Source organism: Acyrthosiphon pisum, chromosome X, assembly GCF_005508785.2.
Source record: "Acyrthosiphon pisum isolate AL4f chromosome X, pea_aphid_22Mar2018_4r6ur, whole genome shotgun sequence".
NCBI classification, from domain to species: domain Eukaryota; kingdom Metazoa; phylum Arthropoda; class Insecta; order Hemiptera; family Aphididae; genus Acyrthosiphon; species Acyrthosiphon pisum.
In genome coordinates, this window is record NC_042493.1 from 79556705 (window position 1) to 79582818 (window position 26114).

The 26114-nt window shown below is 31.8% G+C and overlaps 6 protein-coding genes across 7 annotated transcripts; 2 read left to right on the top strand and 4 right to left on the bottom strand.

The window, feature by feature from the left end:
* The first annotated feature begins 1379 nt into the window (after nt 1–1379).
* LOC100165173 lies at nt 1380–3608 on the top strand. The gene is made up of 4 exons (XM_008191126.3): nt 1380–1949; nt 2008–2214; nt 2292–2861; nt 2927–3608. Exons 1-4 carry the CDS (start codon nt 1780–1782, stop codon nt 3552–3554), a joined length of 1575 nt encoding a protein of 524 aa, XP_008189348.1. The 5' UTR covers nt 1380–1779; the 3' UTR covers nt 3555–3608.
* On the bottom strand, nt 3601–4273 carry LOC103311491 (cysteine-rich PDZ-binding protein). The gene has a single exon (XM_008191127.3). The coding sequence runs from the start codon at nt 4175–4177 to the stop codon at nt 3824–3826; it is 354 nt and encodes a 117-aa protein (XP_008189349.1). The 5' UTR covers nt 4178–4273; the 3' UTR covers nt 3601–3823.
* A 71-nt stretch (nt 4274–4344) lies between these two features.
* LOC103311490 (Na(+)/H(+) exchange regulatory cofactor NHE-RF1) lies at nt 4345–10168 on the bottom strand. The gene is made up of 2 exons (XM_008191125.3): nt 9195–10168; nt 4345–5468 (listed from the first exon to the last, which is right to left on the bottom strand). The coding sequence occupies exons 1-2, from the start codon at nt 9756–9758 to the stop codon at nt 5271–5273; spliced, it is 762 nt and encodes a 253-aa protein (XP_008189347.1). The 5' UTR covers nt 9759–10168; the 3' UTR covers nt 4345–5270.
* A 224-nt stretch (nt 10169–10392) lies between these two features.
* On the bottom strand, nt 10393–13222 carry LOC100162403 (ATP synthase mitochondrial F1 complex assembly factor 1). Its single transcript, NM_001293418.1, is given in 5 exon segments — nt 10393–10813; nt 12166–12288; nt 12355–12519; nt 12592–12781; nt 12849–13222. Coding segments are annotated over 5 exon segments (1035 nt in total). The 5' UTR covers nt 13103–13222; the 3' UTR covers nt 10393–10510.
* A 1340-nt stretch (nt 13223–14562) lies between these two features.
* Nucleotides 14563–19779, bottom strand: LOC100159015 (mannosyl-oligosaccharide glucosidase). The gene is made up of 4 exons (XM_001949230.5): nt 19621–19779; nt 19265–19543; nt 17323–18690; nt 14563–17223 (listed from the first exon to the last, which is right to left on the bottom strand). The coding sequence occupies exons 1-4, from the start codon at nt 19627–19629 to the stop codon at nt 15844–15846; spliced, it is 3036 nt and encodes a 1011-aa protein (XP_001949265.2). The 5' UTR covers nt 19630–19779; the 3' UTR covers nt 14563–15843.
* A 416-nt stretch (nt 19780–20195) lies between these two features.
* On the top strand, nt 20196–23563 carry LOC100160370 (ras-related protein Rab-8A). 2 transcript variants are annotated; one of them, XM_008191120.3, is made up of 5 exons: nt 20196–21144; nt 21332–21536; nt 21732–21872; nt 22089–22091; nt 22883–23563. In XM_008191120.3, exons 1-5 carry the CDS (start codon nt 20960–20962, stop codon nt 23024–23026), a joined length of 678 nt encoding a protein of 225 aa, XP_008189342.1. In that variant the 5' UTR covers nt 20196–20959; the 3' UTR covers nt 23027–23563. The 2 variants fall into 2 exon arrangements, with proteins under 2 accessions (XP_008189342.1, XP_008189345.1); XM_008191123.3 differs by lacking the exon at nt 22089–22091.
* The last annotated feature ends 2551 nt before the right edge of the window (nt 23564–26114 follow it).

The window sequence follows — 26114 nt, forward strand, 5'->3', positions numbered from 1 at the left end:
ATACACACATAAACATACACGCACGTCGCACTTACAAGCACACGCACACGCAACGATTCTGGGCGGACGGCGGTGTGCGTGGTGTTATTATAATAGAATATTACGTAGGTATGTTTTTTCGGGTATGTCATTATAATATTATCGTCGCCGTCGTCGTCAGCGGCAGATGATTGGCGGGAGGTGTACGCGGTCCCGCAAACGTTTGGTAGGCGGCGAACAACCGGTTTTCGGCAGCCGCAGTTTGGCTTTTCTCTCACAGCGATATGATAATATTACGCAGCGATATGCTCTTGTATCGCCGGCCGCCGCCGCTGTTAATGGGTGTAATATATTTTTACGTTGGACGCGAACGACTCTAAACCATCTAGAAATTACCATATTTAATTTGGATTTTCGTCGTATTCTAACGCGATTAACGCGCTTTTGTCAGCACTCGGCAGATGAATAAAACTTAAACGATTTACGTGCCTACGTTATACCTACGCCACGACAGCTACGGTGACTATTATCGTCATACCTATTAGGTACCTACCGCTACCCATATGGCTGGCTATATATTATTATATTATAGTGTCTACGACGAGAACAATTCGGTATTTAGTACAAAATGTAAAAAAAAGAAAATGTCGTCCACATAACAATATATTATATATAGGTAATAGGTATATAATATTATAATACCTACACATTATTATTATGCAGACAGGTACCTATGGCTATATCGTATCTGCTTACAGGTTCCGACGAGTCGTTAATATAGAAAGCTAAAGCTGGCATTTAAACTGTAGATAAGCCGCCGGGAGTTGGGTTCACACGCACGTATAGGTTAGAACAAATTAATTTTAAATGTATACGATTAGTTGCGTATTAGTATGCGTTATTTCTTCATTTTTATTACGATTATATTACAATTGTAAATTGTAATACATTTTTATGTACCTATGCTACTATGCAGGTATCCCATTTCGAACGTGTGGCGTGTCGATTCCATAATAATTATAACAATAAATTGTCACTCAAACAATAGGCGCATAATAATATTTGTAGCACGATGCGTAGACGCGACAAAACGTCGTGACCACTTCATAAGTATTTAATGTAATAATGTTCGACAATAATACGATAAACCATAAATAGTATTAAAGGTCTTGTATTTCATATTTTCATATTATGTTTCTAAATACAAAATACTTTGGCACAAATGGGTATGGCAGTTGTTATTTTTAATTATTTACCTCGTAACCGATATTATTATTTTATATTTGAATATTATATTATTTTTATGTTGTTATTTCTAACGCCAATATTAATAATTATATCACTTAGTTTATCGATTCAATTTCGTTTGGACTCCAATCGAGACATAGATGGCGCAACGAATATGGCGTACACCATAACAACTACAACGTTTTGAAATATTATATCCATGCCCCACGGCGTCCACACTGGACCACGGCGAGTTCCAAAACTACGAAAGTGAATAGTGATATCGCGCGCGCGGAGTGCTACGAGTGATATCGCGGAGTACTTACTACGCAGTTGGATTTTCAAATTTGCATTTTGTTCAGTCGTTTTTCGTTTTTTTTTCACACCTCGGATGACTATGAACATCACCAATGTCTATTGAATTTACTTTGTCTATTACTATCAGCAACTTTTGCATGTGCTCGATAATGGTTCGTTTTTCTATGCGGGATATGTTCTAGCTGCCTTTCCGCATTATGCGTTCGGCGTACCTTACTTAGTAAAGTTAGCTGAGTATTTAAAGGTACAGCCATCATGGACGCTACCATTGATTCGAATTTCCATGAATCAAAGAGAAAATGCATTACCAAATCCGAGTACAATGCAATGGTTGACTGGGTAGACTCGTCAATCAAAAATAACCATGATTTTATTCTAAACCGGTATGGTGTGTTGACCTCAAACGCACTCATCAGATATCCCCAGTAAGTTATATAGCTATTATAATGACTTTATTTTACTAATTGTATTATTATCGTTTAGCTTACATAAAAATACTGTTATAAGTATTGTCGACGGCCGAGTACAACAGTATGTTCGTCAACGACATCATAAGGTCTTTTCCAGCACTTCCAATGCTAATTCCCCTTTACATTCTTCAGCCACAAAATCTAAGCTATATACGAATTATCGTCAACAAGAACGCATTAATAAACATTTAACCGGTTCTTCAAAAACAATGAATGAGAGGTAGGTATTTTTTTTTTATCCAATTTAGTAAATCTAATTTACAATGTTTTGTATACTAATGATATATGTATCTATAGGTACAAGGAGTTAGTAGCTAATGGTACCGTGTCATCTCCATTGATCACATTGGCTGATAAATTGCGTATGCCGGCTATGTTGGTCGCAAAATTTGTACTTACCGATCAAATAAAAGAAGAAAAATTGAAAGAGAAACTTGATCAGCAGCATTCTATCAATGACGATAGTTTAAATAGTAGCATATTAAATGATACAAGTGTTGGATCAACTGCTAGTAACTTACAAAATGATAGTGAAAGGGAGTTGAAACAAGATTTAAGTGCCAACGACTCGACAGCTAAAGAATTGGATACTTCGTATAGTATTGATGAACAGTTATCTAAACAATTAAACTGGCTCACCTGTAAACTTCGCTCAATGCATAAATCTGAATTAGCTTTAAATCAATCTGATAATAGTTTGAATAATAGTAATTCATACTGTATTCCGACTACTGATAAAAGTTTAACACCACATCAATTGGCTATGTCTACTTGGTTGATACGTAAAGATCCACAGTTAGCTTACGAAGTATATAAATCTTCTGTTGTAGATGGGCATTATGGATCATGTGTAGAATTTATCAAAAGGTATAATTTATTAAGTTCTTATATTAATTAATTTTATTGATCTTAACATATAAATTGTTTTACAGCTGCAATGGCAAGCGCTTTGAACAAATTTTGAAGCAAAATATGACAGGTTTAACTAAGTCCCGGACAAACAAACCAGAGAGAAATTATACAACTGAAAAGGAGTGCAGGCTTCGTGGACTAGATATGACACCTGATGTGGTCCTTAACGAACCTATTGCCATTATATTGTCTGACGTTCACAATATGAAATACAGTCAAGAATATACAGCGACAAACTATGTTGGAGGAAGTGAAAATGAAATTCGAGTGTTAAATTGGATAGAATCGAAAGCAATGTTTGGTGGCCCTGATCAATTACGTAAATCTACTCAAGGCCAATTGTTTCCTTACTGGAATCGTTATGGGCCAGGAGCTGTAATATATTGGTTTGGACATATTTTGGAAGATAACGACAAAGTATATGGTGTCCATGCTGGTGTTTCATTAAACAAAAATCCTATTGACAACATTTCTACAAGCGTTACTTCACCATCTAAAAATGATTTAGCAGAACTATCTGCGTTCAATTTTTGGTCAAAATATTGTCTATTAATGGACGGATTTCCTGCCACCAATAAAATTGTGATGCACAACCGCCAAAATGGTTTAAAAAAGAAAAACTCAACTACAGTTTCAATGACAGTTTAAAATATTGTTTGTAAAATAATTAAATTATTTAATAATAAAATTAAAATTACATCATTTTATTTTTTTTTATTTAAAGTACATACATAACATTTGAATGACCTGTTAAAATAAGAGAAGTAATTTACAAATTACCATTGATTATAAAACATAAAAATTATAATCAATGATATTACATTTATGTTAAAATGATTTTACATCTATAACAGTAATATTGTTTCAGTTACAGTTATGCTGTATTTAATAGTGTTATGCGACTGTTTAAATTGATTTCAAGTAGCAGATTGCTTATAAGATTTAATGTTTAAAATGCGTACGCCACACATGGCACATATACCTTTCTTGTATGCACAACTTTGACAATAATGTCTTCCTGGTTCATGTACCTTCTGTTTGCATATTCTGCATGCACCGAATGAATACATAACCGAAGATGATCCGGTCTTGAGTGAAGATTTCGATGATACTTTGGAGCCAGATAGTGTCTTGATTTTTCCTATAGTCTGTAGGTGTTTGTTGTCCTGCTTATTTACTGAATTGGTATCGATGGCATTACGACATCCCTGTTTCCAAGGATCGGGAGTAGCCGTTATACCCAATTTTTTCTCACATTTCTCACAAACCATTTTAAAACAAGGAAATATTTTTGTACGGTGTTTTAGTGTTTGTGTTTACAAAAACATAATACCAAAAATGTAAACGGAAAATAATAAATATGATAATTTCAATAGTTGATAACGACGCATCAAATGATAAGGAAGCAGACAGTGGTACCGTGGAGGTAAACAATTTATTCCATGTTTGAGAAATTATATTTATATTTAAAATAAAATGTTTTACAATATATAAACACATAATATTATATTGAATACGTATAAGTATTTTTTTTTTTTTTTGGAGCAATATGGTTTTTTACTATTATAAATATATAATTAAGTACTATATGAATCATAATATCATATTATAATAATTAATGACAATAATAATAATAATAATAATAATATGTTGTGTAGAATAATAGTTTATTATATGCGTATGACGTACCTAGTACCTACGTTATTAAATTACCTAGATTATTATCTTTTACAGGCCAAATCGACCATCTTATTATATCTTCGTCGCGAGCTTATTTACTTACTGTAATAATATACTAACCACTAAATTAAGAATAATTAGTATAAAGTATTTTGTATATGTTATGACACACGGTTATTGTGTGTACATAATATTATATGTATATGTGTGTGTATCATACGTTTTCTTCTTATTTAACAAATCGAACATCAGAAAACTATGGTCACGCTCATATAATAATAAATAATATAAAAATACGAAATACGTTTCATGTTTAATTTAAATTGCGTAACACAACGACGGACTGCACCAAATTATAAATGAGAAAAAAAAATAAAAAAATATACAACGGCATTACGGCGATATAATCGTATGCGCGACTATAATATAGGTTATGAGTTTATGACGTATAGGTAGGTACCCTGTATAACCTTATAGACATTCGGACGGATGACGATAAATACTAAAGGCTAAAGTATACAATTTTTTTTTTAAATACTTAATTAATAGGCTTATAATATGATAATAATATATATTATTTTGTAGGTATTAATATTATCCTATTCACTTAGGGCGCGTGTATTTAAAAATGCTTGTGTGTGTATGCGGGTGTTTGTATAAAGATCCAGTACAATATTTTCATTTTCACAACTTGTCGACGATCTCGTACTTTTTACGGAAATCTAACGATCCGTCTCCAGCACCGCCGGGGCGTCGAGAGTCTTGCTTCTTGCGTTCAGCCAATCGCCGGCGCAACTCAGCAGCCGTCATGTTCAGATTTAACGTCGTAGCGGTGGAAGTCGTAGAGTTGGCAGCCTTTGCAGTCTCATCGTTGTCGTTCGGCTGAAAAATGGTATAACACCGACCACGTTTAATACAAATTTAAAAACATGATTTAAATATTTAACATTTATAACAATTACAACTGAAATATCTTGCGGGGTTAACCTTCACCTTATAACAACGTTATGGGTACCCGTCGAAATGTTTCCCCCCCACGAGTAACTACCAATCACCAAAACTCGGCAGTTGCGGCATAGAAGTGATTTCATTATTTTTCTTGCAGGGAAATATCATGAGAGATTTTTACGTCAAATATAATTATTACTCAAGCTTATCTCGAAGGGAGGACCTCAGGGTGAGTAGAGGTTGTTATTCCACACACCCATCCAAAATAAAATAAATTACCAAACAAGGAACGATAAGAAAATGTGCTAGTTAAAATCAAAAAAAAAATATAGCTGATAGATGATACCACGAGTTAATATCTTATTATTATAATATTATTGAGGATGTCAGCGCACTATAGTAGAGTAAGAATAATTGGCCTATTTTAAAACTCAATGTGAAGAACAGTACCTATGTGTATTTATTTGTTGGCTCTTTTACAATATTTCAATTTTTCTGTGATAGTCATATAATAATAATAATTATTACATTTTAATATTTTACATAAGTATACTTATAACTTACATACAAAATTCCGTATAAAAGCCAAAGTACAAACATAGATAGCCCTTATCTTTGAGTATAATAGTAGGTAATATTAGCAAATATATGATAATTGTCAATTGATAGGTTTGGTTCTGCTAAACGCAAATTCCCCATGTTGCGAGTGGTTCAGAGAGAAAAAACAAATAGTGCGATGACGGCAGACATTCAATCTAATAGATTTTTAATGACGAATCTAAATGGTTAACAAATAACCACAATACCTACGTTTATTAGCAGCACCTGCGGTTGCAGTTGGTTAGGTTTTAGTGATATAGAAAAAAAGTATTCTTGAAATTTAAAAAAAATTCATGCAATCATATCTAAATAATAATATTTTAAAAATCATTGTGTGATAATGTAAATGATTTTATTTGTTGTAAAATCTTAGTGAGGTGCGAGGGGCCAAGTCTCAAATCGCCCTTTTGAGTTACAGATAAAATGTCCATACATAATTAATATAGCAGACAGGGGTGGGCTGGGAAAATCTTGTTGTTACTAAATATCACAAAAATATCAGCCTTAGTATTTTAAATTACAATTATTGGCCAAAGCAGCGATTTCCACATCGTCGTCCTTGGCCTGCAACCACCCCTGCTTGCAGGCACCTTTTCTTCTAGTAGGCACAGGCGGAGATTTTATTGAATTTTAGGGGGGAGCAAACATTTTCTTGTACAAGATAAAAGCAACAAGGGTTTTTATTAAAACAAGGGGCTTCAAGTACTTCGTTGCTGCGTCCCCCATCCAGTACCAACAATAAAAGTGCAACCTTCTATTCATTAATAATATGCACACTTTTATGTTAAATTGTATCATGAGTATTACGTATACTATATAATAATATATTTATTTTAATGCAATATACCTGTTTTTGTTAGAGAAATTATTAATAACGCTATCGCTAACAATTTTTATATCTTTTCTAATATACGGTATTGACTAATGACTATTGATGCATTATTACAATTTCATTTCAATGTACATCAATTTCAAATTTCAGTATTTTTGATACATTTATTTGAAATTATTGTATAACACTTGGTAAAAAATATAATAATTTTATAAACGAAATCTTAGAAAAAAAATGTTGATGAATGAAATAAAAATTATACTCTATAATATTCTTTACGTTTTAAATATATTTTACAATAATTATATGTACATCCTATAATTAATTAGATATCATTGAATATCGAAATAATAATTTATAGCAACTGACCATGTGACCACATAATATTATTACTGTGCGTGTTTGGGTATCGTTAATAACGCACGATCTTACTATAGGTTTTGATTCTGAAATCGACACTTCCGTAAATCGAAAATGTAAGTATCAAATTAATGAACACTGTTGCAATTGGCTGTCACACGGTGGGAATTTTCGGAAAACAATTTTTGTTTAGGCAAGTACTTCGTATTACACGCGTGTTTTCAACAAAGTAAAATAGCAATTTTTTTTGTTTGTAAAGAAAATAATTAGTACCTATTAATTATTATTATTAAAACATATATACGACATACCTAATGGCTAATTGACTTTTAATATTTAATAATTTGTTTAATGGCTATATAGGCACGTAATGATTTTAATTACGATTTTGTTTAATAGCACCTATTGGTAAGTAAAATATGTTGATTTACGTCGATTGTAATGGATTCTATTTCTAGCAGGGGACCCTAGATATCCATTTAACTCTATTTTAACTATATATCTAATAATAAGTTATAAATAGGTACGTATATAAGTATAATATTACAAATTGTTATTTAACTCTATGGTTGGTATGAAGAAAAATATACAATTAAAAACTTTGAGATATTTAAAGTATAATTTTACTTTCCGTCTGTGTTGCGTTTAAAAATATGATAATTACGAAATCCAATTTGTGTAATTGCCAATACTTATTTACATATTATTAGGTATTTATGTTATACCTACAACCTACCAAACTGCTTATTAACATTATTTTTTAAAATATAACCAAAAAAATACATAAATTATATTAAAAAAACACAATAATCAAAGAAAAAACAAAAAGTGAAACCACCAAAAAGAATTCACAACAAACATACATGGCTGTTCTGTACGATAAACATTTAGGACAAACAAAAAGCACCTAGCGTTAAAAGCTCATTATTTTATAAAGTTGTCTGTACGGTGAAATTTAAGTATATTAGTATTTTTCATCTTAAACTAAATCAGTGGTTCACTGGCTCCTATATGTTGAGCTAGAAGGTACACAAATTAATCTATCATCAAACCAGCTATACTTACCCATGAGTTTAGAATAATGTGCGTGCTTTAAGCAGAGTTAACATACAATAACGAACATAAGTACCCTAGTCAAAGGCCAACTTTATGAAAGTGATAAATCCAGTCGACTATAAACAACGGGCACCAAAAGCGGAATGTTGCCAGCGGCCGTTTAAAAGTATTGTGATTTACGAGTACCCCCGTATGTATATTTATTTTACACGCCTGACCTTTTAAAACGTTTTTCGTCGGAAATTATTTTTATCAGTTTATTACACTGCTAGAAAATATCGCTGTGCCTACAACAGGTACGTTTCGCATAATGTAATCGAATTATCGCTGGCGAGGTGTGTATAATATTTTTAGGTAGGTGCCTGTGCGCGCCGAGTTACTCTAAAATCACGAGCGGATGAAACGTACCTACGTGTAGGTATAATATTATAATGATTTTGTACAGGAACAGTGGAGTGGGGGCGTCCTCGACCGCGTTTTTCACGCGTCATACGGCGATGCCGCCAGAGTCCTTGGCTAGAACTGCCGTCTGCCACCCACGCCCAACCGTTGGCCACAGCGATATTATAATATTTTATATTATTAGTGTAGGTATTACTTGGTATATTATATTATTGTATAATAAATATTCCCTTGGCGAAAACGACTCCGCTACCCACCCAAGATCTCCAACCATCGTCGTTCGAACCACCGTATGCGGGGGGTGTAAAGCGACGACCAGAGCGACAATATTATTATATTTTAAAGTACAGTAAACGAACGGGATACAAATAAAATGATAATATTATTAACACGACGGGAAATAAACTCGCCTGTTGCTTTGCTCCTGCGTCGTCGGCCACCGCGGCGTTTTTCGGGTTCGGGGCATTCTGCGGCTGCTGCGCAAGGCATTCGGGCGTCGGCTCCTCAGGCGTGCGCAACACCAGTACCTGAAGTCCCATGTCGGCGTGCACTCTGATGCCCTTCTCCCTGTAGTACGTGTCTGCCCGGCGGTCGACCACCAGTAGCGAACAGCGGCTAACCGATTCGTTGTCGTCCTCGGCGCCGTCCCCGGCAGAGCCCTTCTTGATGCGGGCGACCACCTTGGAGTGCGTCTCGCCGTCGATGTCCACTCCGTCCACCTGAACGATCCTGTCTCCCTCCCGGAGACCGGCGCTCTCGGCCGGGCTGCCCCGGTCCACCTTGCCGACGAACTGTCCGCCGGAGAATGGCAGACCACCGTTGGGCGACGACGCGGATGTTTTTGACTTTTCGGCGTGCAGGTTGAACCCGTACCCGTCAAAGTGGTCAGGCCATGTGCGCAACACGCACAGCCGAACGGTTGGCTCGGCCACCTGCTGCGGCTCCTGTTCGTTGTTAGCGTCGTGGGACGACATGTTTTGTGCAGCAGACGCGGGTCGATGTGGGTGGTGGAGTGCGCCAATCGTGCGTCGCGGGGTAGCCCGGTGTCTGACCGGGTTGTCTGCGCTGGTGGTGTTCAGTTGCCTTGAGAAGATCTTCCAAACGTCCCGTGTCGGTTTTGTCGTGGTGGGCACAAGCTGCGGTGCGAGTGGTGCGACTGCTCGACGCGAGAAAGACGTCCGGCGACGGAGAAAACACCTGTTGGCGATAACTGCTAGTCGAGAACTGTTAGCAGGACCAGGACGCAGTAACGGGCGCTATACACGGCACAATACTATACAGCTAATGCACCAGATGTGTGTGACAGGTGGCGGCCACGGTTACGGATAATATTATACATGTTCACGTTCGTTGCCAACATCCGCACAGTGACGTTATCACTTATCACTCTATAACACTTGAAAGTTGAAACACTAAAAATTACAATATAAAATATTGTAAATTGTCATATTTTACTCATATTTTTAATTTTATAGTATTAAATTTGAATTGCTTGTGCTTGTTGAGAACAATGCGAAGCACATATTATTAGGACGATATTATAGTTCGACGATAAATTACCTACAATAGGTATGTCGGAATAATATTTAAATAAAAGCATTGTTATTATTGCTAAGTAGTATTTATTTTAAAACACATACATCGGTTGTATACTCAAGAAAATAAAAAAAAAAGATCAGAGTTCTATGTTCAAGCTGCACTCGACATGCTTTAATTATCTATATTATTAAATGCTCAAAGTTTCTACTAGAGCAATTACATCAGAGTGTTTGAATGTTACATCTCCTTCGTTGAACGATTTTAAAAGTTTTTCTTTCTCTGCAACTCCAGAATCTACTGCGTAAAATATACGCAACTGGTTGACTAAGCAAGCTGCTTCAGCGGCAGATAATAATTTCCCATCGTACGTAGATCTCATCAAAACACACGATTCATCATCAGACCCACTGTGTTCAATCGTTTTGTCATTGTTGCAAAGGTCTGTATAATATTCAATAGTCATACATTCTGGAGCGTTTTCGTTAAACGTCTAAAACATAATGTAAACGAACTATTAGGTACCTAATTATAAAATGTATTTAGAAAAAAACATTAAAAAAAGTATTATTACGATTTATATTGTGCTGCATAAATCTATAAATTACTTATATAAAAACGAATGTTTGTGTGTGTGTCCTTTATGCATTTCTAAACCGTTCTACCAATTGCGATGAAATTTCGTACCAAGATAGATGGGCTAATTAAAAAAAGGGTAAGTTAGAGGTCTAACCCAGAGAGGTGTTTAAACGGATTTTGAGATTTACCTACGATGAAAATTTTTGTTTGCAAATGTTTACTATTAGTTTTAATAATAATTATTATTATTTAAGCGATAAGCCTGTTGGTGTGGTGGCACTTCTATGTAGCTTAGCACGGAATGTTTCAAATTCAAATTATGGGTTTGGTGTACCAATTTTTCGCATTGTTTCTGTATTGTTTTTTCGAATTTTTTTTCTATTATTACTTTCTTACTTTTCTATCTATACATATGCGAAATTTTTGGTTTTTTTTTTTTATCGAATTTTTGTATTGTTAGATTTGGATAGAATTTTGTATTAATTGATTGGATTAATCCAACGTGCAAAGCACACGGGGTCACGATCTACGCAGGTAGATCGCCTATCTGACAATAAACTGCTCGCATAATAACAAGCAAATTTCACAGACAACGCCGGTTAGGATTGCTATACATTAAAATACAATATCATTTACACTTAAAAAGACATTGCTTCCACAGTGTGTTACACCCAAAAGGAATTAAACAATCACAATTTTTTCTGAGCAACGCTGGTTAATTCAGTTAGTATTTATACAAATGTAAGCTATAATTTAAATATCTTAATTCCTATTTACTATACTGAAACAATTTAAAAACAATCTTTATAATTTTAACATCAAGACTTTTTACAATGTAATTTAAATTTATCTTGTGCAAAGCTTTAAATTATGAGCTATAAATGATTGTAAAAAAAACTAAAAACCAAATTAACTATACCGTGTGCCAGGAGAGAACATTACCGAGACACGACTAAACCTCGTCCGAATCCCCACTTAACATAAACGGTTTGTTCACGTTTGGTATCGGCAACACTCAATGCTATAATTTATATAATATATTTATACAACATTGCGACACAAAGTGGGGATATTGTGCCTCGTCTGCATGCGCAAAATGGCAATGTTCTCTGCTGGCACAGAGTATAAATAAGAAATGAACACTCAAAAGAAAAGTAATTTAAAATTCATTCAATTTTATGCCATTATTATTGAAACAAAACATGTAAACTTTAAACAATAAATTATATTGACATTAACCATCACAATACAATTAAAAATATTTACCTGATAACTGATCAATGGTGTTAAGTGGACTGTGCAGTTGGACATTGAATTTTCTTGATAGTGCTGGAACTGGGCAAATATGAACTCGTAACCACTAGTGTTGCGTGGAAGAGGTAATAAAAACTGAAAAAATAGGGTTTATTGAAATACCTGTATTTGGGAATATAAGTTATGAAAACACTTGAGTACCATGGGATATTTAATAGATTGATTATAAAATTCTTCAAACTGATTTAGAGGAATAACAGCACTTAAAGTTTCATCACGTGTCCTATGATACGCCAGCCATATCTCAGATACATCTCGCCATGATTTGTCACGTAACAATTCTATGTTCATAACTTGTTCTAGAGTCTTAAATCAACATAATATGTTGACATTATAGTATTATACAATTGAAAAAATGTATTTAGAAATTGCATATACTTTTGGTTTGACTAATAGTGTCTGAGATGGTCTTCGTTTTGGTTTTGCTTGTGGTTTAGTTTCAGTACTGTTAATTTTGTCAGACCCCGTGTCTGTAGCATTTACTACTGATGCATCAACAGTATCAATAGTCTCTTGTTGTTTTTCACGTAAGCGTCGTAATGCTTCACGGTAGGCACTAGCATTTTTTCTATAAAACAAAAATATTAGTTATTTTAGTATAATTTTTGTTAATTAGACATATCCTTTTTTTTTACTTTTTAAGATCTCCCAATTTTTCGGCATAAGCTGTGTAATATGGGTTGGTTTTTAAAGTTTCTTCTCCTTCACTATCCGAAGAAGAGGATTGTTGTCGAAATGAACTAGACCTACTATTGGTTTGGGTCAGTCCATTGTTATTAGCCACAACATTTGAAGCAACCACTTTTAATGTATTACTCGAGGTTGCTAAATGTTGTTGAAACTTTAAAAGACTATTATGCAACATATGTCGATTTAACGCCATCAGCATTTTGGTAACAATTAATGATTAATTAATTATGTAGTTTGAAACGAATCAAATATTTTATTAAATAATCAAGAGCAAACAATTGTATGAAGTATAAACCCATGAAAACGAATAAAATATTTTGATGAAAATTATAATCTTGAGTTTTGAGTGATATTATCAAATTGATAACATAATAATAATTAGTGATAATAACCATAAGATTCTGTGTTAAGATATTTAATACCAATGATAATAACACAAGTTTACATAAATATTAAATAAAGATATATCTGAAATTATTCTGAATAAACCGCGAATAAAGATTCTTAATCAATTTTTACATCGATACAAGCCAGCCAGGACAGTGGATAATATTAATATATTTAAATTTATATTCTATAGTCTATACCCTTGCATTTATAATTATTCATTGATTATATAGTAACACTGAACAAACAGTTAACAACAAGTAGCAACTACAAGACACAAGTTATAAACAATCAGAGAACAATTATTACAGACTATAGCAGTATAGCCCTGTAGGTAGTCTAGTTCGATAGTTATCCATTTGTAATACAAAGCAAATTAACGAGTAATATACATTTTTACAAATTTCTACTAGTAAAGTATCAACAAAATATTCTTTGAAGTATACATATACCTAACAAATTGAATAATGAAAAAAATATCAAAGTCAATATAAATATGAAAATGAACATTAAACTTCGGCGATGGCATACTAAAAGTAACTAGCGTTTCATTATTTAAAACAATGCTTGCAGAGTTGTTGGCTAAAGCAAAATCCGTTTTTCTTAAATAAATTATCACAGTACTATATTTGTTAGAACATTGAACTTGAATATCTATATGTCCTGTTTATGCTATAGCACAATTATTTGCTACAGTAAAGGTGGTTAATCAGTATTACGTTAAGAAATAATATAAAGTTATTTGATATATTACAATTGTTTTGAACCATTGATGTGTTAAATTATGTTTATAATTATTAATCTCAAACTTAATAATATAACCATATTATAGATTAAAATGTATAATTAATAGTACAGTAAAACCTCATTAGTCCGGACAGCTGTTTATAATACGTAAATAAACCGGTCATACAGAAATTACACTAGTTTTCACCGTAGATTAAAATAAACAATGAAAAAAAAAAAATTGGGATAATATATTTATCAATACCAATTGTCATTAAAGTTATCATATTGTAATCTATTTATATATACAACTTCAATATATAATATATGGTTTAATAAAATATGCAATAAAATTTTTATAAATTTATAATTTACGAATTTTGGTTATTTTGTTTAATCCGGACTTTTATTAATTCGGACAACCTAGAGTCCCAATTAGTCCGGATTAAAAAGGTTCTACTGTATTAGCATAGTAGCAATTATTAATTTTCGTTAATAATTGAAATGTAATTATAACCAAATGTGCAAATAAAATTAGCATTAATATACTCAGAAATTTTTATTTTTAGAATGTAGAGTATAATTGCATGGTATAAAGTTATAATAACAATAAAATCAGTTCCCTAATTATGAATAAAATATTTATTAATATATACGATCATTTATATCAAAACTAAACTTAATTAGTATTTTGTACTCGTAATACTAGTAATAAGTAAATAAAGTAAAATATATTTAATGACTAAAAATAATACTTATACATCATATATATATATATATTATATAAAATATAAGTCAACAAAGTTTTTGAATTTTTAGAAATTAAACTGTAATGTAAACATTACGGAATAAATATAACCATCTTACTTTATAATATTTCATTTTGGTAACAAAAATTTATTGCAGACTAATTAGTCATAAGAATTTTATGTTAATATTATGAAAGATACTAAGTATCACTTGCCCTTAAGAGTATGTCAGCACACTGTGTTTCATTTTTTACTTAGCCCCACGTGTAATGATTTGAGAGAATATTCTCAGAATTTTTTTTCTTTTATAAATATTTTTTAAAATATCATTTACCAGTGCTTTTATTTTTAGTTTAAGCTACTATTTTCTACTTATAAAAGTTATGGGTTTTAGTTTAATGAAAACACATTATACTTAGATTTCTGGGTCAAATCCTCAATTAATATTACGATTATTGCTTGGTAAGCAATAACAACTATTTATCTAGATTTAGAATTCAATAAGTTATGAGTTTATCTGATTTTGACTCAATATAATTAAAAGATGTGTACAATTTAAGGCTAGTAAATGAAATGTTAGGGGCTTAACAAATTGTCCTTTTTTGACCCTCTAACATTAAATCTTGAAGAAATAAGTAAAAATTATTGAATATTCTCGAAAAAGATTATAACCATAATTTAAAAACACTACTCAAGGCAACATAGACGAAATGCATTCCCACAAAATCATTTTTTGTATGTTTATAAGTAATCTTAGTGTAAAATCTCTCATTACAAAAATTATAGAGAATAACATTTATGAGGGTATAACAAATCGATTTGTCTAAATATTGTCCCAAAACAATTAAATATCTATTTAAATTTATGAAATCTACAAGAATGCATTATATCTATGTTGTATGAGGGTGCGACATCAAATACAAATACTGTACTGACATCCTCCTAATCATCCTCCTCTATTAGTATAATAAAAATAAAATTATTATTAATTTCCTAATAAGTGTACATTTATAATATGAAGTGTGTATTTGATTGTATCTATACAACAAAAATAAATATGATATACATTTAAAATTATTTAATAAATTTCAGCCATTAGGAGCACAACATTTGCCGACCATCCCGTAAATGGCCTAGTTCCTTTGCCTTTATGAATCAAACCTAATATGCTATCTGATACAGGTTCATCATCATATTGTTCCCATACATAACCAGTACGCTTCCATTCTTTGTACACACATTGAATCACATCATTGCGTATTTTATCATATAATCGGGCACATCTTTGCTTAGTTTTCACATCTAAGTACCGTATTGGTTCTAAGTTTTCATATTCATCATTATTTGCATAAGTGGACTCAGTTTCTTCTGGTAGATTGGCATAGTAGTATAAAGATGAACAAGCCAAGTATTGCATATTAATCCAAACAGAGCCACGCCAGTATGGAGGGTCATGCATAGTATTTCTCACTTTGTATAGAGGTGAACTTTTTGACAAAGACCTTAAGCCACAACGTTTAGTTAATAAACTATGATTTCCAGTACTGTCATTATTAGTTCCTTCTATTAGGTCCAGTATTGCATTTAAACGCTGGGAATTTTTTACTAATCGAAAAAACATAGGAAATAGTGCATTATACCCCACATGTGAATCAACAAAACGCCATTTAGGGGAACTCTTTCGTCCTACTACCCTTACAGAATCTTGCATACCTTTTAATTTCTCTAATCTAACATCATCTGTGTGTATACCATAATCAGCATACATTGGAATTTTAGACGTAGAAGTTTGAGATGTGTCATTGTTTCCTTGTGCCCAATGCAATCGATCCAAACTTTCAACCAACATCCAAAAATGTATTGAATATTTATTTTTAAAGTTAGTTATACCCGTTGGTTGTAGATAATTGAAAAGATTATTCATTATTCTTGCACCGTGGGCCATCCAGCAATGTAAATCAACATGCCGTTCAGAAGCATCAAAATCAAAATCATTTGCTCTATTTAAAATACTATCTATGTTTGAAGTTCCATCATCGTTGACAGGATGAGATGATCTAGGGTAATCGTCCATTCCTGAGGTCAGTGTTTTTGGATTCAATTCCTTGTTAGTTATTGCATCACGTCCTCTCCAACGATACCCAATAAATCTTTTATCTAGATGAAACTCATTAGGATTGGTTGAATGTTTGGTATAATTATTTACAGCCTTTTGAGTACGGTTAAACCATGTATACCACGCTTTTAGTCTTGGATATAATTTTTTTAATGTACTATCAACTTCATCAAAGTTTAATTTTTCTTTATTAGTAGTTGCATCATCTTTGGCCTGTCGCCGTTGTTTAATCTGTCTTAGTAACAAGTCAACAGTAAGTAATAGTGTTGGTGGATTGGCAGCCCGTGAACTTTGAACCACAAATTCTTCTGGCACTCTGGATCTAGCTTCTGAGCCTAGAATCTTTGGATAAATATATTTAATTAAAATCAAACATAATCAGTATACTACATAATAATATTATTATTATACTATATAAAGAAGTTTTAAATGTATTCTCACCTGTTCTCTAGGTATCCATCCTTGGTGATTTAACAAATCCATCCAATGGCCTAAAATTTGCAATTGTAAATCAACACTCCATCTTCCCAACATTAGACCATGGAAACCATCATCCCACAAAAAACCTCTAGGGAACTGTGATCTGGATGGGACTGCTGTCAGTAGACCGGCCCTCCAATACTTAACGGCATCCACTATATCTATTTCTGATACACCACCATTGCTTAAATTGTTTTCATCATCATCATCTCTCACTAGAGATGATCCATAAAAGTAACCTAAGCTCCCAGCCATGTTACTAAAAGTAACTTTTGCAAAATCTAACAATAAAGATTTGTCCGCAGTATTGTCTTTCATTTTAATTGGAAATGTATTCTGAAATTTTTGTTGAAATCTATTACTGTATTCAGTATGGACTGAACTAAATTTATCGCTCACTAATAAAGGTGATACGTCTTTAAATAAAGCTTTATTTGTGTATTTATTTTTTTGAGTATATGCTACATCTAGAGAATAACTTCTAAATTTAGAAGTAATATCTTTCTTACTATTAGGGGTAATTGTTACTTGTAAAGCTACAAAATTTTTCAAAAGATTAGAAGTTTGATGACTATTATCGTGTATACTATACTTCTCGTCTACAAGCATTATTTGTGAACTAATTCCAGGCTCTTTTACTGGTTGCCGTCTAATAGCCATTGATTTTGCTAAGCATTGTTTCAACATCGCCGCATTGGGACACCATGAACTACTTATACTTGTGTTTATATGCAGTGCTGGTGTACTAAAATTATTTGTATTGTTGGGTGGTATGGGGATTATAGACATTTTAAAGTCACTTAAACTTGGAGTAGATCCCATAATTGTTACTAAAGGAGTTCCTAATATCCCATCTACACCTTTTAGTATACCAAGAGAATATTCTTCATTATTCAACAATTGTTCATCTTCTCCAGGATCAATATATACATACCATACTAGAGACACTGATGACGCTGAATTATTTGTTTCATATATTATCCGTGTAGTCCAATCAGTATTTGATGTATCTGTTTTTCCATTATTATTAGGTCTCAAAAATATAGTTTGTAATTTGAATCCATTTTCTTTTCCATCATTGATCACTTGATGTCCATAATTGACAGTATCGTGCTCCACATAACCATACACTAAATTTTCATGAGCATTATCACACATATGACGAATTGAAGAGTCTATTGATCCAGTCCTCATCAAACTATGTTGTGAATACCACATAAGGCCAGCAGCCACAGAACCTTTTCCCAATGCTTCTTTTGTTCTTAATCCAAAGTAAGCGCCTGGTCTGTAAGTACCCCATAGTGTTAGGTCACTATTTTTCTGTATAACCTGTAAAAAAATGTCATTAAAATGTGTCAAAGATTTTTAACACAATATTGTCAAACTCAGTAACTACAATATTATGTACCTAGAAAAGAAAAAAAAATTGCTTAATCAAAATGTTTATTCTGAAAAATAAAATCTAAATGCTATTAAATATATAGGTAAGACTTCTATTATTCTATTTTGGGCAAATATAAAAATAATTTGATTTGATGATTGACATTATTACTATTTATTTAAATTAATCTAATGTGCGCACGCATAGTCAATTTGTGCGTCACATAAGACATAGTGTAACATGTCTTATATGGCACATACATTAAGTATGCATACAAACATAAGAATTGTAAAAGTATACCTATTGTTAAAAATTGTTCATAATTTAATGTAGTTACTTTATTTTGTTTTGTTTATTTGATAAAAACAACATTTTATCATCTACAACATGTGTTGAAAAAAATATTTTTAATAGAATGTAATTTTCAAAAAAATTTGGAAGTCACAATAGGTTTAACAATACAAAATCAAATTAAATTATTTTTATACGCCCTATGTGTTCAAATGATGTTTAAAGGAATACTTTTGGCCCTTCGTAGGGATAGTTGACAGCTCGTGTATCTAAGTATCCACGATAGGTCAATGCTACAATGCCACATAGTAATACAATCGTCGATAATATCCATGTTCGACTTAAAGTAAACTTGTCTTCATAAATATTGTCCCGATTGCTTTCAGATTGGGCTTTCGGTTGCCGACGTCCTTCTGTTTTAAGGATGCCTTGGCGATCAATGATAGCAGTCGTCGGAGAAAATCTTACAGTTGGAGTCGGGGAGCTGGTTTTTTTCTTAACTGCAACACCCTAATAAATATTGATATTCGATAATTATTTCACTGGTCAAAAAAAATTAAGGAACGTAGTCGCAATCGTATACGTACCATATCCATATAAGCAGCTTGAAACTAGTTAGTAGTTACAAGTTACAACACATAATATCTACGTGTATAATAATTAATCATAAAAACAAAATATATAATAAAAACGTATTTTTAATAAAAATAATAATTAATATTATTTATCACAATAACAGTCGACGTGCAGTGTTATCTGTTATCACTGTTCTGATATCGTCTTATCAGCCGGGTGGTTACGTGGGCGATCTTTCAGATAATATTGACAAAAAAAAAAGATGCGCAAAAATTTGTGCAGTCCTTACAAATATAATATTATCGTTATAATATTAATATTGTACATTCGTAAATTTTTAAATTATTGTAACAATGACAATAATGTGTTGGTGTAATAATATTTGGGTGAGGTGGCCGACGGGGTAGACCGACGCAAATAATTGATGATCATCATCTCCCCACCCACGTTGCAGTCTAGCCATAGAATTATGGTTTTTTGCACAACAGCTGCATTTTAATATCGGAGATGATATCGGCGGCGGCCAAGGCTCGACGTTACACACACACACACCAACGCAACAGACTGTGCACCAATACTAGTACTCTACGCACACGCACACCCGATTGAAGTCGTGCGATAATTGCACGCTCACAGTGATTATAATATTAAAACATTGATAACGGGTGCCCTCGGTCGTCAGCAAGCGGTGAGCGGAGTGAGAGTGACAAGATAAAAAATATTGTTATTATTACCTACTACTTTGCTCAAGGAAACGGATTATAATAATAATAATAATAGTAATAATTACACATATCGTTTGTTGCAGTAGTGTTGTACAGTCGACCAACGTTCCGTTGCAACGAATGTCGCCGTTCACTGTCGCCACCGCCTCCGCCGTTCACAGTCCGCGATCGACACACCGTGTGCAATCATCATCGCTATCGATACGCGTACAACATTTAAGAATTATGTTTTTACGTTAACGTGTAACGTAATATAAATCCGTCATTGTCACTCTCGCAACAGCTACCGTCGTACTCACACACACACACATACATATTCATATTCAACAGTCGAAGCACACATAATACACACACACACACACACACACACACACACACACACATACACATACTTACAACACAAACACATCACACCACACTAGTTTTGTAACACCTAATATCGTTTTCGAACTTTGGAACTTTTGTCCGTCGCGCAGGGTCTGGATAAACGTGTGCCCGCACGTTTTGAACGACTAACGTTTCTTGTCCGTCCGACCGTCCGCCCATCCGCCCGCCAGGTGCCCCGACACCGACAGACATCCAGACGTCTACGTGAACAGCGGCCAGTCGTACACGATATCCCGCGATGGCTAAGACCTACGACTACCTGTTCAAGTTGTTACTGATCGGTGACTCGGGTGTGGGAAAGACGTGTGTGTTGTTCCGTTTTAGCGAAGACGCATTTAATACGACGTTCATATCTACAATCGGCATTGATTTCAAAATACGAACCATTGAAATGGATGGCAAGAAAATTAAATTACAAATTTGGTGAGTACCTACCTACTTAGGTATCTAATTGTTGTTTCAATGAAGCTTTACGACCAGGAACTTTATATTTAGGTATATGTACCTAATCAGTTTAAAATATAATTTTTTTTTACGCGTACCCACTCATCACTCCGTCTTGAATAGGGATTCAATTTCGAATAAATTCAAACTTATCGTTTTCTTGCAGGGATACTGCTGGCCAAGAACGTTTTAGAACAATCACAACAGCGTATTACCGTGGTGCCATGGGCATTATGTTAGTATATGATGTCACTAATGAAAAATCATTCGACAACATCAAAAATTGGATACGTAACATTGAGGAAAATGCATCAGCTGATGTAGAAAAAATGCTGCTAGGGAACAAATGTGAACTTAATTCAGGGCGTCAGGTAAATGTCACTAAAAATAGATTTTTCTACCTGTATTACACAATAAATTATATTATCTATACAAAAAAAACTACTTCTAATATACCTATGCATAACATTTAATTAACAACATACCCACTAAAAAATGTTCATTATCTAATTAACTGAAGGTTAAAGTAAATTAAATTTGTTACTGTATAAATATATTTATTTTAGGTATCAAAAGAACGTGGTGAACAATTGGCAGTAGAGTATGGTATAAAATTTATGGAGACATCAGCAAAGGCTAGTGTCAATGTTGAAGAGGCTTTTCACACTCTGGCCAGAGATATCAAGACAAAAACAGAAAAAAAACTGGTTAGTTTACTAGAATTTAAATATATACAGTACCTTTTAGTAACTATTAATTGTTTACAAATTTCATGGAATACTTTATATCTCATTTTTATTGTGTAATAATTAATATATATTTTTTTGCTGTATTTTTTAAAACATCATCCATTGGCTGTTGCTGACAACGTTGGATAATATGGATTTTTTTTAATTTCCCAATTCGATGTTGGTGTTACATAGAAGGTTAGAGTGTATGTGTGTACGAGTAGTTGTGTAGTGTTTGAGTTTTAAATAATGGATTTTTTAGAATTCTTACCTATCTTAATGGTTTTATCATGATTGAATTTTTAAATTAATAAAGTTTAATAAGTCAATAACAATACCTAAAGTGCTTTATTACACAAAAAAACATTAATTTTTAATTTGTTTGAATTAATTATTTCTATTGCATTCAATTTGGCTTTAATATTTGAATAATAATCCTATGACCAGTGGCTCCCAAACTTTTTTGACTTGTGGCGCCCTTTTTGAACTATGGTTTTTCTATGGCGTCTTTCCCTAAGCCAAGCATGACTAATTTTAATTATATTGTTGCCGTATTTTGAGTTTCAAATTTATTACCAGACATTATATTCTGTTTCTTCCTTTATAAGACACTGCGGCTTCCCAGCGTGTCATGACTTACACTTTGGGAACCACTACTTATTTTACATTGTTGTTAATTTATTATTTATTGACAGTTGATTTATTTTTAATTCAATTTATTTGTAGTTAACAACTTAATTGGGGTTTGTACTCTCTTTTTGACATTTATTTTGGAAAATTTTAATTTTTTTTTTTTTTGGTAAAATAATAGTTATATGATGGCATTTTAGGAATACATAAATTAATAAGGTTTATAATTTTAAAATGTTTAGACATGAAACTTAAATTTACTTTTCCACTTTTTATTGCATAATGTAAATATTTTTATTTAGAATTTTCTTTTAGCCATTTTGGGTTCTAATTACCTACTTTTCTTATATACTCTGCAGGAAGCATCCAATCCTCCCAAAGGTGGTGTGCAATCTAGCGGTGGTCACCATTTAAGAGATAATAATGGAACAAAGAAACTTGGTCAAGGTGGTGGAAGTGCAGCTGCGCTCAATTGGTTGTCATCAAGATGTACAGTACTCTGACCACGATTAGCATATCATGGTTCAATTAAACAACAACAAATGTACACCTTGAATACCATTGTCAACATGACCGTTAATTAAAAAAATTATTATATTGTCTTTCTCTAATACTAATAATTGTTTTTAATGGAAACTGAATCTCTCCGGTATTATGTATTTCTTAATTATATGAAAATACGAACTTCTTTCATTTTTTTATACGTACAATTTTTTTTTTAAATTGTAGAAAGTAATTATATAGGAAATATATTCTTGTTTAATTAAATTGAAAAGCAATAATATTATTATTTCACATTTATGATTTTCATTTTATAAGTTGAACAATTTGTTTTGCAATATTTCTGTCTAAGACTTATCACTATTTAACTTTTTAATTGTCTAACTAATAGGTTATCATCAAATAATATATTCTGTTTTTCAACAATTTTATATATTAGTATAAAAAAAAAAAAGCCGCCAACAAAAACAACACATGTTCTTTATTATTTTATTTTATATATTATTGTATTATATAATAAATTATATAAACAAAAACAATACTTATATTGTTATTATTACTATTTTTTAATAATATACAATAATGAATACTAATAATATTATTATTATGATTATCCATTATTGAGAAATATTTATACATAACAAATTTACAAGATAAAATAAGGAAACATAATACATTTGAAATCTGATAACATATGATATTAAATTATATGAACTATTTATCCTGCAGACTGATATTTAATGATTCACTTTTTTGAACTTATTCTTACCCTTTTACTGTAACTGTACAGTCTTAATTCAATTTTGTTTCTCCTTTAAAATTAATTTCTACCCTATCAAATTTATTTAAATGACATATAAAACAGTTTTTTTCAATGACATATCAACATAAGGGCCATATAGGTATCAGTCTGGTAATTTTTATCACAAAACTACATTTAGTTTTCTTTGTTTTGTCTCCCCTTTCTACAGTAAGTCATTTTTTCATAACATTTTATTATAAAAGTAACCAGTTAAATAATTCCTTTAAGTAGTTAGAGAGTATATATTATATTATTAAGTTGCTATGTCAAAAATAAGAATAATTTAAAAACAATTATTGTATTTTAACTGTACATTGGTTTGATAAAATGACACACTATGGGAAATGTATGACCTAATAAAACCTATTAAGCGAAGTGATGTTTAAAACGTAGTGTAGATAATAGCTTATCACTTTTCGCATGAACAGACGATTTCTTATTAATTTATGTAAATAGTTGTTAGTGTTATTAAGATAGGGGTTGACCAATATAGTACCTAGTTTTTGAGGGCATCCGGTGTATGAATAGTTGAGTATAATAGATGTATGGATAGTTAGAACTGTGTAGTAAATATTTAGGATTGTTTATTACTACGTAAAAGTGTTTAACATATTGGTATAGTTAATCATCCTTCATGTCCGTGATTATTGCATTTTTTAAAATAAAATGTATGATTTAGCACCACAAGAATTTCCAAGAGAATTATCAAGATAAATGTAATAAAACGTCAGAGCTGATGTAAAACAAAATTTGGGAACATAACTAGGTAACAAAAAATGGTTTTTATAAAGTTTAGGAGTTTTGACTTTTGAATGTATTAAGTAAGAGCCTACTAAGTGAGCTACTTTTTGAAAGGTGGAATCTGATTAGTTTTGTACTTATAAATTTATTACATATGCCATATTTGTATCATTGAATGAAGTTATAGTATACCTTATAGATATTTTACGAAAACACCACTGGTACCTACCTAAATTGCAATACAGTGAGCTGAATGTATTTGTAGTATTTTGTAGTACAAAGTTTACTCAACTATGGTCTATGATAAATCTTGAAATATAGCTAGCTTATGTAATCAAATTATGAATAAAAATTATTCATGATTTTATTGTTTAGTATAACTAACTCAGCAAACGCATTAGATTTTGTTTTCAATATTTGCTGAATGGTAATTATTATTTATATATGCCTATTTGTTATTAAAACAAATTATGAATTATAGTCTCTCGGATGGGTAGTAGTCAGTAGGTTCTTCGTCAATAAAAAAAAAGGTGGGTAAGTGGATTTCGCTCTGCTGTACAGTAGGTTACAAGGGGGTCACTGTATAATGGATGGTATTAAATTTGAATTCAATGATATAATATCATTGTATAAGAAAAACGATTCTGAGCGGAGATGGTATGTCAGTCAAGGTATAAGACATAATATTATATTATAGTCTATACTCTATAGTATTTAAAACAAATTGACCTATAATAGGTACCTATAATAAATTCCAAATTAATCATATCATAATATCTATTATGTACTTATAACGCGTTATACATCAACAACAAACCGTGATACTATCATAGATATATAATAGTATACTTTAGAAGTTTCAAGTACCCACGAATAATATTATACAATCACAACAAAATAACTAAAATAGTTATTCTAGGTTTTTAATATGTAATTTCGTCCAAATTTGTACTTAAAATGACTATAAAAATAAACTGTGTAAAAGTATTTTTTAGATTTTATGATAACAGAATAAATTACTTACGTGGAATCTTGTTTTAAATTTTCAATTCTTAGATACAAAAGTTGAACATTTTATAAATTTTTAACTACAAAATAATTATTCAAATTAAAATTTGATAATTTTGTCAAAATTCGATCTCAAAATGCTTATGTATACATAGTGCCTATGTATTTTTAATATTTTTCAACTGATATTGTAAAAATATATCAGGAGCTTTGTATTAAATTTTTACACTTTTTGGCCAACAGATAAAACTTTATTGATATTTATAGAAAAAAAACTAAAAAAACTGAAAACTTGAAAACTGAAAATGTCCGTAAACAGCTCAAAAAGAGTCAAAATATTTTCAAAATTGTATGGTGTATAGGAAATGCTAATAAAAACATTCAGTAAAATTTTCATGTATCTACAGTTATTCGTTTTTGAATTACAACAAAATAAGAAAATCGTTACATGAGAAATAGAGTGAATATCAAATGTTGTAAAAATATGAATTTCAACCGATCATAAATATTTAATTTGACTTTCTTATAGATATTTTTTG